Source organism: Lissotriton vulgaris, chromosome 11 (assembly GCF_964263255.1).
Source record: "Lissotriton vulgaris chromosome 11, aLisVul1.2, whole genome shotgun sequence".
NCBI lineage: Eukaryota > Metazoa > Chordata > Amphibia > Caudata > Salamandridae > Lissotriton > Lissotriton vulgaris.
The window spans coordinates 1052262121-1052276531 of record NC_141699.1 but is presented as its reverse complement, the minus strand read 5'-3'; the positions used below and the strand labels follow the sequence as shown (position 1 = coordinate 1052276531).

The following is a 14411-nucleotide window of genomic DNA, read 5'->3' as shown; positions in this document are numbered from 1 at the left end:
GGAGGTAGCAATAATAATGTAGCCTCCTCCCCGGACATAAAGTTTACCGTCTGGCTCGAAGGGTAACCGCAACTTTTTTTTTCTTGTTACGAGCATTAAAACGTGCAAGATAATTTTGTTACCATTTTATCAAGAGTCAAAAAATAACAAAATATAACTCATTGAAATTAGATATGGCAGAGTAATTATGATGCTAAATTTAAAATTGTGCATTTTAGAGCCTCAAATCTGATAATCTGGAAGAACTGAAAGAACTTTATCGGTGTTACTGAGTAAGTATCTAAGAACTAGGATGGTCCATCAGTTATGCACCGATTAGGAGTGTAAAAAAAAACATCCATAGATGAGGTTGGGTAGACTGGAACAATAGAAAAAATAGTAACAATTAGAAACCGCTAGTTACTCTATGGTCAGGGTGATCGAGCTTAGATGTGAGCATTGGGGCTTTGGTCAAGTGGGGTGGGCACCAGCCATCTTGTGAATGTTGGGCAATCTCTTTTACAAAGATCTACAAAGGAAATGCTGGAAGTGTTTTCAGGATGTTTCAGACATAACACATTTGAGGGTGTTTCAGAATTCAAAGTGCATGCATGAAGGCATCTTGGCACAACATTCTTATTTAAAACTGTAAAATGCATGAAACTACATTTTTATCCTTTTTAAACTGAACCAACACGACAACCCTATGTCATGATATAAACTTTCTGGCTTCCCATAATAATTTAAGATACAAATATGTTCATGCTAATCAACCACATTTGAAATAGGTTATTGCTAATAAACGTAATTAATAACAAATAGAATATTTACTCGCTGTACAAAAATATAAAAGGCAAAAATATGAACTTTACATTTTGTGTTTTATTTTTGTTGGCACCAGAAATGCTTTGTTTATGTTAATGTACATACTGTAAACAAGACTGCAATATTTGCTTAATGTGAATTCTTCCGAAGTGTCCCTGTCTTAAAAAATACATTCACAAACTACCTTATGTTTAAACACAATGATTCCCTTTTATTGTTTGTCTGTACCCAAAAACCCACAATAGAAAATGATTTAAAGCTGTGTATTTAGAACTTGTTGCTTTAATAAAGAACTACCTGTTTGCAACATAATGAAAGAAGCAGCTAGCTAAAAGATAATCACGGAAGCATTAAAAGGACATTATGGCAATACCATTGTGCAGTCAGAGAGATGAATAGTTTCTAACAATAACAAAGATTGCTAAAATCTTTATCTAGTTATTGCTAATTGAAATATCCCGTCAGAAAATGACTGAAATGTCTGTGGTGTAGTTATGAATCTCCAACATGTTCCCGCTCCATCTCTCATTTCAACGTTATAATTGTGTTCCTTTGTCATTACAATTATATGCAAATATTTCAATTGATGTACAGATGCACCTTATTTAATGTGCTTACAAGGGATTATTTTTAAATAAATTTATTATTTTCCATACAACTTAAATTGCCACAATAGCTTGCTCTAGATCTGGAGTGGTAACACAGCTGCCTTTAACAGCAAAACATAAACAATAAAAAACGAGGTAGGTTAAAAACAGGAAGCGCAACACAGATTTGTATGCAACACCCTATTACCACAGGCAGCCATGCTTGTAGCTCTAGAAAAAAGTGAAACCATTTGGGGGTAAAGAATTTCTAAGGACACACTGAACTAAATACATACATAACTCTGCAAGGATGTGGTTTATTCACTGTATGTTGGGTAATTTTGGGTGTCTACACTTCTTCTCCTTGCTGGTTGAAATAGTTTCCAAAAAGTTTCACTCTCAAAAGACCTAACGTCTAGATAGGCGTATGTTTATGGCGGATGAACACACTGCCAAACTTGCACCAGCATACTTGGAAAAGGCACAAGCAACGTCGAAAATTCTGTCCTTTGTGTGCAGGTTTTTACCACTCCTGACCTATGCCATCAATGTTTTAGAAGGCAACTTTATGATTTTATTTGCCATTCGAAACATTCTTTCCTAAGCTTTGCCAAATCATGCTACACAATATTGGCAACGTGTGATTTCCTTTCCCCACACTCGCTTAGCCTAGTTCTATAGCACCAAAGTCACCCAGATGATGTGGTGTGCGGTAATTCTGTGGAAGGCAGGCACCATTTTGGCCCTGAGATAGCACATGTTGGAAGTTACCATGTTTACCATAGCATTGTCTTGCACACAGAATGTATTCTTGCCACACTAGGGATGTTTGTTTGTTAGCCCTATAGTTCACTTGGCTCTGTGCTTTCATTTCTCATTGTTGCACACCCCAGTTCTGTTTTTTCACTTTTGTATGTTTGACCCTTTACTGTGACCTGACCGGTTGCATAATGTTGTAGTGGGGTGTCAGCTGCATGCCAATGGGAGCCTATATCTTTAAGAGTAGCTCTAGAAATGGCACTACTTTCCATATCAACACATATGTTACTATCCATATAACATATGGAATGACAGATTGACTAAAATGGTATTGATTGGTTTCAGTCTCAGGCTAGTAGGCTAGCCACTTAAAAACAAGTTTCCAAAAAAGTATTGGAAACCATTATGTTGTTCTTAAAAAAATGTCATTAAGCAGTTGCTGGCAAAAGGCAACATTTAAGTCGGTGAAGGCTAAAAATGTTAAAATTACCCAGCTATACAATTATGGCCTTCAGCTCAGAGATAAAAGGTACATTTATTGTGCTGTCTCACCGTTTTGAATTGGTAATTTTACAGCCTATATTTAATGCTAGATCAGGTAGACAGAATTAACGACTGGCTCATTTTTTCAAGACAACTTCCTTCCCCATTCTTACAAAGTAAGAGACAAAGAAAAGGTAAAATTCCACAAGCCACTATAACACAGCTTAACCAGTAGGCCTCAAACGATTATATTCCCAGTTCAGAAGTAATTGCGTTTTCCTCTTGTCCAGTGTTGGATGAGATTCCAGGCACGCCTTCTCTGCAGCAGTGTCCCAACCCACTGAGTTAAATGCACTGCGTTTCATTTCAAAGGAGCTGTGTGCGTTTTCACAAGTCCATACAGAACTGCTTCTTCTGCGTTAGTCCACGAGTTCAAAAGTCTTTAATTTAGAAATAATGCCATAAAGGAAAGTGCTAAGTGATGGACTGTTACCAGTTCATCATAGAGTTTCTATTGAGAGTCATGAAGAAAACTTGGCTGCTTCCTCCAGATCGAACAGAGGCAAAAAATACCTAGAAGATGAAGATACATTTTAGTCAGGCACATATTATTCCATATTTTACAGTCAATATCACAAAAACCATCAACAATTAATATTGTTTTCATTGGAAACTGTACTAATTATTTATAGCTTATTCATTTTCATATTTTATTTTTACTTCTGCAAAACATTCGATTTACTTAACTGAAATGAATCTCCTATTTTTTTTACAGCTTTAACAATTGTGTGGATTTTTCATTTCATAAAAAATGTTAGTATTGAAATGTAATTTTTTTTAACGTAGTATGTGACAGTTTTTGTGTATATCCTTGTGTGTTAGTGTGTAGAGTCTGTGGCACAAAGGTTCCTCATAGTTGTAACAGGTCCCGTCTACAGCACTGCAAGTCCCTAAACAAATACCCTTTTTTTGGTATAATTTCATGCTAATTTATAAATTTAGTTTAAAGAGAAGTGTATTGAACATTATGTTCAGCAAAACGATAACACAATACAAGATCAAGTGAGAACATAAGGCAAAAATTTCATAAAAAGAGACAGAGAAGAAAAAGAAGAGAAAGAAAGAAAAGAAAGGAAGGGAGGAAAGGAAGGAAATCAACCAATGGAGTAAGAAAAGTTATAACTATAAATAGTAACAATTGATATACAATACACCCTCTAATAAAAATTGTATAACTTATCAAGGTACAAAACTTATCATACAAGAAACCCTCATAATGAAACTTCAAGGGGGTTTGAGAACCTCTTCAGAGCGAGGGGTATGCAAAGGGGAAGACTGAGCAGAGATATTTTAGAAATTAGTGATGGGTAACCATAATAGATCTCTTTTAATGGCAAGGGAGATGGGAGACACATGCACTCTATCTAATCTATGATTATAACAGACTCCATACCACCAGTCTTGGAAAGAGACATTGGAAGCTTGCTTCCAGGATTTGGTAATCTGTTGAAATGCACGGCTATAAGTAAGTCAATAATGGATGTGTTAATACTAAGTGAAGACCACATCTCTGAAAGACTACCTAAAAAGATAAGTAAAAAACTAAAGGGAAATGGAGTGGAAAAAACATTATTAATTTGTTTCCACACACGCCACCAGAAACAATAAATTGCTGGACAAGTAAATAGCATGTGCTTAAGGTCTGACCCTGCAGCTGAACAAGACTAGCATGTAGAGGGATAAATTAAATGTAGTTTAGCAGGTGGGATCAAAAGTCTATCAGATATAAAAAATAATGTTTGTGGTTCTATTAGCTGCTCTAGAGGATCTCCGTATTTTAACCCAATTTTTTGCCATGTTAAAATAGAAAGTGATTCTTCTAATTCTAATTCCCAATCACTTTCAACTTCAGATTTGTCACGAGAAACCAAATTATCTTGCAATTTTTTATAAATTTGGGAAGCAGAAGTTGGAGAGTAAGAAAGGAAGAGAGAGAGGAGAAGAGTTAATATGAGTGATACTTAGGGTCAAAGAAACATAACTAGTTTGAACAGCAGTACATAATACATTATAGTTGGATACGAAGGATAAAGGTAAGGAAAAGAAAAATCGAAGGGTAGAGAAGGGAATACAGGAGGTATCTTGAAAAATTTGATGAACCCAGTTAATTCCAAGATTTTTCCAGTCTCCCCAAAAGAGAGTCTTATTTTTAAATTTTAACAAGAGGGTTATACCAAATAGAGGAGTTTAAGAAATGGGAACGGGGTCTGAATCATGTAGAAGAAGAGGAGTAAATAATTTGCGTGACTGAGAATAGGGAGAGAACATTTTGGGGGAATTTGAGATATCGAAATAAATTCTTTAAATGTAAAAGGATGAAAAAAGAGGATTCAATGTCAACCCACAATGGTTGAGAAAAAGGATCAGATGTATGATCCGATAATAAGGAAGCAGAATTGTGAAGAAATAACGAGGTATGATAAGCAGAGAAATCTGGAAAGTTAACTCCACCCAAATGTTTAGCACATATGAGTTTAACAAACAACATCCTAGCTTTTTTATGCTGCCATAAAAATTTCGATAAAATAGAATAAATATTTTTATAACAAGATTTAGGGATATTAACTGGGAGATTAGAAAGGAAAAATAGAACAATCGGGACTAACATCATTTCAATAGAATCTAACCTGCCCCACCAAGATAAGAACAAGGGATGCAAATGAGTAGTAGAATCATTTAAAGTTGTTAGTAATTTTTTTTTATTAAGAGATACCGTATCTTTCAGGGAGGGTCTGAACCATAAGCCTAAATATTTGATGTGTACCGGATTCCAGTGAAAAGAAGAAGCTAAGAAATCTGCATGATAACATTTATTTAGAGGGAGAATCTCACATTTATCAACATTAAGTTTTTATAACCTGATACAATTGCATAATCAGAGACTTCTGATAGAAAAGCGGGAGGAGAAGATTGAGGATTGGAAATGAATAAAAGAATGTAATCGGCATAAGAGGAAATTTTTAATTGTTTATCTCCATACGGAAAGCCAGCGATGTTTTTATTCAGACAGAGTTTTGTTAAAAAAGGTTCCAAGGCCAAAATAAAAAGAAGGGGAGAAAGAGTACAACCTTGTCTGACACCTCGGAAGAGAGGGAATGAAGAAGAGAGAAGACCGTTAGCCAAAATAAAGGATCTAGGGAAAGAATATAGTAAAGAGACGTAAGCGAGGAATTTTGGACCGAAACCAAACCAACGAAGAGATGAAAATATAAATTGCCAATTAACTATCAAATGCTTTTTCAGCTAGGGAATGAGGATGAGACTGGGATTTACTAAGAACATTAAAAAAAGAGGCGAGTATTATCAGTAAAATGACGGCCTTTGATGAAACCACATTGTTCCTTACCAATTAGTTGGGGTAAAATCTTGTTTAAACAAAGTGCAAGAATTTTCGCAAAAATCTTATAATCCAAATTAATTAAGGAGATTGGCCTATAATTTTTACATAAAGTATGATCATAATTATCCTAAGGAAGAAGACAAATCAAAGCTTCCTGAAAAGAACCTTCAGACTTTTTGGATGATATGAAAAAGGAAAACAATTGATGAAGTTAAGGAATTAAACATTTGGAGAAATGGGAATTAAATTGTATTGTGAAACCATCTGGACCAGGAGCCTTTCCTTTTTTATTTAATAACTTGAATAGAGTCCAAAATATCTTTAGAAGTTAAATCAGCCTCCAAAGAGGAAAAATCTACATTTGGAAAGGAAGGGAAGGATATGGAGGACAAGTAATGATCAATCTCCGATACTGAAGGCGAGAATTCAAGCGTATAAAGGTTTTGATGAAAATTTGTGAATTCAGGCAACATTTCAACATCTTTATGGATGGTGACATTAGAAGAAGTGACCAGAGATTCAATTCTCATAAGTTCTTTTTTAACTTTAAGATAATTAGCAAGAAGATTACCAGCTTTATTTTGCTCGCTATAAAATTTGGCACTGGACTTAAGTAGAAATAAGTTTGCTGCTAATTTATAAATTTAATTAGGTGGTTTTTAAAGCTCCAAGCACTTTGCTTAATGACAAATTGTGGCTGACAATTTACAGTCCTTTCAGGGGTCTGTCGATAGGTGACTTTGTTGGGGGTCCATCTACTGGTGTCCTTCATGTACAATAGGCTAAAAAGGTCTATCAACAGTTGTAGGGCTTGATCACGGAGATAGATTCTTACAGTGTGTTCTCGCAGCAGGGAACAGGTTGGTGAGCCATATTGAAAGCCATGTTGGGGTTGAAGCTGATTACCAGTTTTAAGTTGTGAGACTGTTTTCAAAAGAATGATGACAACAGTGCATGTATTATAAAAACCAATATCCTGATAGGTTGTTCTTGATGGCTTTCCTAGAACACCATCCCAGCAGACACTATTGCATATTGTATTGACATTTGTGAATTATATTACTGTCACGGAGGTAGTCCATAAGTATTATGTGATCCTTTTTCGCTTATTGCAAGCCAGGGTATGGATGCATTGTTAGGATAGTCAGCGTGTATCTTGACACACAAGGGTCAGAAGGGTGCTCCCATCATATAGTAGCAACATACTGGTTTTTACATGAAAGGGGAGACAATCATGTCTTTATTGCTCTCTGGATTTGTACGCGATTTGAGAGGTTTGAGAGGTGTCTTGGAAGTAAGTTTGAAAGTTTGGCGGCCTCTGAAGTATTTCAGTTTCTAGCAATATTCATGGAAGTGGCTCTTTCAACCTCAAGTGCCCTTCTTCGATGATAGACCACAGATTGCATGAAAGGCGGATCCACATCCTAATTAACGTTGTGCACAATGCAGAAGTTCTTGAATGAGATATATTGGGCAACAGGGTGCCAGAGGATAGAATGGAGGCTGCGCTATATAGCTCCTTTATTTGTATATGGAGAGGTCTAGCAGCTTTGATAGATCCACTGCACTCTGCATAGGAGAAAAGCTGAAGTTTGAGGTGTATTTCATTGGTGTTGTATACCCAGACATGTGCCAGTGTGATTGTAGCATGGACCTGTTTAAGGACGACTGGGAAAGGGAAACATCTCAGGATCCCCTCGATGTGGAAGACTTTGGGTATCTCGTTTACCTGAGGCAGTGGGAGTTCAGTATCCATGAATATTCTGAGGTGTCTGACTTTGCTTTTATAATAATAAGGGGTGCTCCAAGTTATTTAGGCCTCCAGGTCTAAGTGAATTTGTAAAAGGAGAGAATTCATGTTGTGATGGTTTCTGAAAGGGGACTCAAGTAGGCATTGAAAAGTAATGATGAAATATTAGACTGTGAGAAGGGACCCCTCTTGAGACACCATAATCATGAACTACATCACCCAGAATGCCCTACCGGACAAAAGCGGCCTCATCCACAGCTGGGGAAACGGAAAACAACAACCTCTACTGTTTATCCACAGAGGAGTCCGGAGCCCGAAGGAGGAGCCGAACCCGGAAGACGACGCGGGACGCCAATAAGAACTGACACGTCCCAGGAAGAGGTGTCTTGGACCAGCGGGAAGGCGGAGCCGAGAACGGAAGAAGACGCACACGTGGAGAAGGATGCCGAGGATTGGAGCCGGGAACAGAGAGCCGAGAGCCAGGACAACGTTCCAGATATCGAGGAAGCGGGGGAGACCGAAGAACCCTGGTCGGAGGAGTGGTGGCATCCCCGGAGGAAGCTGGAGAGCGAGCCGTGACTTTGGAGAGTTACGGCGGGGCCGGTGAGTGACACCGCACCTGGGGAAATTGTTAAGGGAGGCCGGAGGTACAGTCTTTATGCAGGTGAGGGGAGGGAGTGTAAGCGGGAAGGATTTAAAGTCTCGAATTGCAAGCAGGTACTGCAGAGATCTTACTCAGCCATCCTATTTTTATGTTATTGTACTATTCAGTTTGTACACCTCTTGACCTAGGATATTGGCATACTGTCACCTTATAATTCTATCCCACGGACTTAATGGAATGTTTTCCCCCCCCCTTCACACCTTAACCCCTCACTACCCCATCACTATCCTTTTGTTTCTTCATGAGCACTACAGGGTGTTGGGGTTGGTTAAATATCGTTGGCCCAGAACACTGACAGGCTCCATTTTTTCTCTCCTTCCGGTGAGCCTCTGGGTGAAACTACGCCATGGACGCATCAACACACCAACAACCTCGTCTCCCACCCGAAGAGGGAAGACCAACGCTGGCATCGCCACTTAACCCCTCAGAAAGCGAGAAGACCCAAGAAGAAGAGACTTTTGACCCTGTAGTAAAACCTAAATCTGTGTCAACTGACAATAAAGAAACTCCTATTCATCAATACATCCAGCCTCCGCATCTGTATATCCGCCCTGCCCTCCCACATAGACCTTTGTGGGACACCTGATTTAAGTTTGGCCCATGTGGCACGTTTATAGAGTCCCTCACAGACAGCAGCAATAAGGGCTAATTTGGCAGTCAACTTCACCCTTCTAGGCGACCTAAACCTACATCTAGAAGACACTAATATAGGCGAGGCAGACAACCTCATACTCAATATGCAGGCACTACAACTTAAACAAAGAGTATTATGCCCAACACACAATAAAGGTCACATACTAGACTCAGTTTTTTCAAACTTAGACAATTTATCTATAAGCAACCCTTCCCCAGTCCCCTGGTGAAACCACTTCCTAATACCCATCAGTTGGAAGAAATCAAGGACTCTCCCCAGCATTCAGCCCCCAAAAATCTGGGACCGACTTTGGGCAAAACTAGAGCCCAAAGTCTATGCAAATACCCTTGAAACCACCAATCCCTTAACAGAAACTGACCCTACGATAGCATATGATAAATACGATGAATGGATCACAGCGTCTCTAGACACCACTATACCACACAAATGGAGCGCAAAGAAACCCGCCGACAAGAGGCTCCCATGGTACACCCTTAAAATAAGAGTCCAAGCAAAAAAGCAAAAGATTGGAAAGGGCTTGAAAAAGGGACTACAACCCAGAGAAAAAACAAATACAAAGAGGCCATAAAAATATACCAAACAGAAATCAAAAAAGCCCAGGCACAACATTATGAGGAAAAAATTAACCTAGCATCCAATGCACCTAGGGAAATCGCCAGAATTGCAAAAAAACTATCTCTATGTTCCCAGCAAGAAAGATCATCAGAATTAGCGCCACTGCGTTGTAGGGAACTGGCTGAGTTCTTTAACACCAAAATTCTTAACATCTATAACGCCTTCCCCCAACTGCAACAAACGGAAAACAGACCCCAAAATGGATAGCGACACGAACGAAGCAAACACCCTGAGCGACCTCCCAGCACTTAATATGACCACCCTATCCACCCTCTTCACGAAAGTTAAATCTGGATCCCATCGCGATCCAGCCCCAGCACATCTGCTCCATAAGGTAAAGGAAGCCATACTCCCTACACTTTTGGAAGTCCTCAACCTGTCCCGAACCACTGCTACAGTACCGTCAAGCTTGAAACTTGCTATGATGAAAGCACTCCTCAAAAAGCCCAACCTAAACCAGAAATATGGATTAACTACCGGCCAATATCTCTTCTCGCCCTGGTCAGTAAGATCCTGGAGAAACATGTAAAAACCTCTCTCTCAAACCACCTTAAAGCACAACAAATTTTGAATACATCCCAGACTGAGTTTTGCCCCAAACACGGCACTGGGACAGCCCTGATAACAGTAACCGAGGAATCAAGGAAAATCCTCGACCTGGGGGTTCAGTGGCACTCCTCCTATTGGATCTGAGTGCCGCATTTGACATGGTACATCATGGCACCTTACTAGACAGACTCAAGGAGGTGGGAGTGACAGGTAACGTTTTCTCCTGGATCAAGTCCTTCCTAACAGACTGATCATTCCAAGTATTTGAAGGCAAGCATACCTCTAGGAAGATCCCACTCTGTGGGGTGCAGCTGGGGTAATCACTGAGTTCCACCTTATTCAATGTGTATGTAAGACCCCTTGCCAATCTAATTACCCATTTGCAGCACGTATAGTAACATACGCCGATGACACGCAACTTGTGGTAGCCCTCAACCACCCTGATGGCAGCACAATTGATTTGGAAGAATGTCTGACAAAGGTGGCTATCTGGATGGATCAGTCTTACCTGAAGCTCAATGGGGACAAGACTGAACTTATGATCCTCGGTAAGACAGCCAGTGGCCCCACAGATCTAAGATGGCCAGCATGCCTCGGACCAATTCCAGAACCCAAGGAAAAAATAAAGAGCCTTGGAAAATGGTTGGACAAGCCACTAAAACTAGACCATCAAGTGGTACAAGTCGCAGCAACATGTTTTGGCATTTTAAGACAGCTTAGGAAAATCCTACTACTTCTCCCATTTACCGCACGAGGAACTATGGTACAAGCCCTGATACTCCCCCGGTTAGACTACTGCAATGCACTCTACCTAGGCACCCCTAACACCGTAATAAGAAAACTTCAAGTGGTACAGAACTGCGCAGCTATACTACTATATAACATCCCCAGGAAACAGTCTACCAAGCAAGCACTGAGAACGCTGCACTGGCTCCCCATATCTGAGCGTGTTAGGTTCAAATCACTCTGCATTGCACACAAGACCCTCGGGGGGGGGGGACCAGGGGCCGATTCGCTCGGGGGGGGGGGGGGGGGGGGGGGGGGCTCTCAACCCTGGTTTCCTTTCATCGCCCCCGCCGTAATCTGAGATCTGCCAATTTGTTCCTAGTACCAAAGATTAGGAGGGCAAGAACGGGGGGACGTATGTTTTCATACAACGTAGCCACTCTGTGGAACACACTTCCCCTCCAACTTAGATCCACAACACAGCACCTTCCATTCAGGAAACACCTAAAAACATGCCTCCTCCAGAAGCTGCAGAAGAACAGGAATGTGGTGATGCCTTCACAACCAGCGCTGGGATGCCTAAGGTTAGCCATGCGCTTTACCAAAAATCGATTCAATAATAATAATAATGATTGGAAAAGTAGGCAGTAATTGCTTTGACGTAATACCTCAGAAAGGTCAAGTAGGACTCTTGTGACTCTGATCTGGTTCCAGACAGAAATTCAAACTGTGTTGGTGTGGCGTCAAGGGAAGAGTCATGTTTGGGGGTCCCAACAGTTGGTTGCTTTACTAGAGCCATACAGAGAGCTGGCAGAAGGCTGCCCTTTTACTCAGATTATCCATGAAACATACTTTGGGAATAGATCTGAAGGTTTATAGGGTCCACCTTTGGTTTCAACAGTAGAGGCCTGATATCCTTTGAGCAGATGTCAGATAAGATGATGAACTTGGTGATGACAGGTGGTCAGGAATAAGATGGGAAGCAAGATTTTTTGCGAGAAATAAGATGTAAAAAACCTTCTTTTGTTAAGGAGCTGAAGAATCAGAATGTTGCATCAGGTTTGGGCCTGGCAGCCTTGTAAAGTAGAATGTTCTTCTGCACCATGCAGAGTGAAGTTTTGGGGAAACTATAGGGCTGAGCCTTTGGAGAGATGATGTACAATGAGGGTGTCATAAACTCATTAAGTAGAGGTGATGTCACTGATAAAGGGCTCACTATTCAAGAATTCAATGATGAATTTTCACAGCTTACAAAGCTTACACTAAGTCCAACATAAGGACAACCTAACTTAGCACATCCATCATATCCCCACTAAGCCCTGAATACAAGTAAATGTGTTCCTTCACCTTCACCTGAAAAAGTACAAAACATTTGTACTAATTCCATTACTGGCACTGACCACAATGTTAATACTGCAGACAAGACACTTCAACATGCCTGCTGCAGAGGAGGGAAACCATTTTACATTGGGTAGCTTCCTCCAGTCATGAGCTGGAGAGAAGAACTAACTAATATCCGTCTCCTACCCAGCCGTAAGCAAACGCTTAATAGAGAAACAATCACCACAGAGATACACAAGAAATCCAGAGAATTAGTAGCATTAGTACCAATGTCCTCCTCTATATATGTGTGTCACAAAGAACTGAAACTCCCCTACATTAAAGATTATATCAGGGCACGTCCAGCACGGTTTTGGGTTGCAATTTGGAAGAACAGCGCAGCAACCCTCACCAGAGACATAATAATTGATTGCCTTAGTTGCGAGAGGGGTGGGGACATACCATGGCTCGTTGCAGTAAAAAATAGCCTTACGAGCATGAACCATCTGCGCATTTTTTCTAACCCAATCCAATCTGAGTCAATTAGTAAAAAGGTGATACAAGAGTCATTGTATAAAAAGTATAGTGATGAAAGGCATCAGAGAGAGATCAATAAAACCTCAGTTGAAAGGTATATGCCCATAGAGGATTGTTCTCATTTGCTTCCCAGATACCTTTTAAAACCTATAGGACACTGGGAAGAAGGCTGCTATTTCGCTTACCGGCAGACACTTTGAAATATTTATTATGTTTCCCTCTGGCTACATTGCTGATGTTGATGCACTGGCCTGCCCATGCAACGCACATAGTAATCAAACAATGTTGCATTTTTTATACTTTTGTAATTTGTATTCTAAATTCACAAAAGGCTTTTCAATAACCTTTATTAAAAAACGCGCCATTTTCAACTTCAGGGTAGCCTACACGGAAGTGTTTAAACTAGAGGAAGATGAATAAATTTTTCACGTTGGTTCATTCATGAAGTCAGCTGTACGGTCACGCGGAACTTTGGGTATTCAATGAAGGTCGTCAGAATTGCATATCATCATTGTAATGTTGTTAAACGCACCCTATTGATTTTGAATATGATACATTCGGTAAATTGTGGTCCATTTTAATCATTGTTATAAACGAACTGTATCTGTTTGCCTTAATATGTTTTTATGTATGGATTAACTTTTTTTCTTTTTATTGGCTTTTATGGATATTTTATATTCGAATAAAGATATTTTGAATTGAATTAAAGTAACGTCCAGTCCACTTCCCACATTGTAACCTTTATCACGCAAGTGAAATTTGGGTTTAGTTAGCCAGTTCTAGTTGCTACAATCACCATTTCCACTACTCGCGAATGTCTAATATGGTTTCACTCAAGTCCATTTCTAATCAAATACTTATAAAATGATATGAGCACACCTCCCTATTCAGCTGAAATAATATGACCCATTATCTTCAATGATCTTCAATGACAGACTGATCAGAAGATCAAGGTAGAATTAATTTGCGTAATGCAATTATGAAACTACTTTCATACTTACTAATTTAAGATGACATTTAAAACAAGTATTAATTACCAAATATGAGAAAGGTGGTGTTGTAATATTAATTTGCTTGAACTCATTAGTAATTTCCACTCAGTTCTTTTCTTTTGGAATTTAGGCACATCATAGATAGCAACCAAACAGTCTTGGAACTACTTTCATAAAGCAGTCATCAAAAGTGGTGAAAGTATGATGGCTGAAAATGAGGCATTTTTTCATTTACTATTTCTAAAGTGTAACCTGAGAGGAGCATTTTGGCACCGAAATGCCCTTCTGCCTCTACTGAGCAGATAGCAATAAATAAGTAAATATTGCCAATCTGCTTAGCAAAACAAAAAAACGAAGGATTTCAAAAAAGAAAACAAGCCTGGATCCTATGGAATTGTATGGGCAATCTGCTACACTGCTTAGAACCGATTAGAGCTTAAATACCAGAGTGACCTCCGCCAGCAGTCTTAATCTAAGAAATTAGTCGCTCCTAATAAAGAACCATCAATTGCTTTCCTTCTAGAAAGGCTTAAGGCGTTATACAAAATAACAATCAGACTTGATATCAGA

At 39.5% G+C, this 14411-nt stretch overlaps 1 protein-coding gene across 19 annotated transcripts in view; it reads right to left on the bottom strand.

Annotated features, from left to right (window-relative positions):
* Positions 1–841: 841 nt before the first annotated feature.
* TNIK (TRAF2 and NCK interacting kinase) overlaps positions 842–14411 on the bottom strand; it is a 724668-nt gene continuing 711098 nt past the window's right edge. For all 19 annotated transcript variants that reach the window (XM_086944405.1, XM_086944396.1, XM_086944403.1 and 16 more), the window contains one exon: positions 842–3206. In XM_086944405.1, the coding sequence (XP_086800531.1) occupies positions 3123–3206 (84 nt within the window). In that variant the 3' untranslated portion in view covers positions 842–3122. The remainder of the gene's footprint in view (positions 3207–14411) is intronic.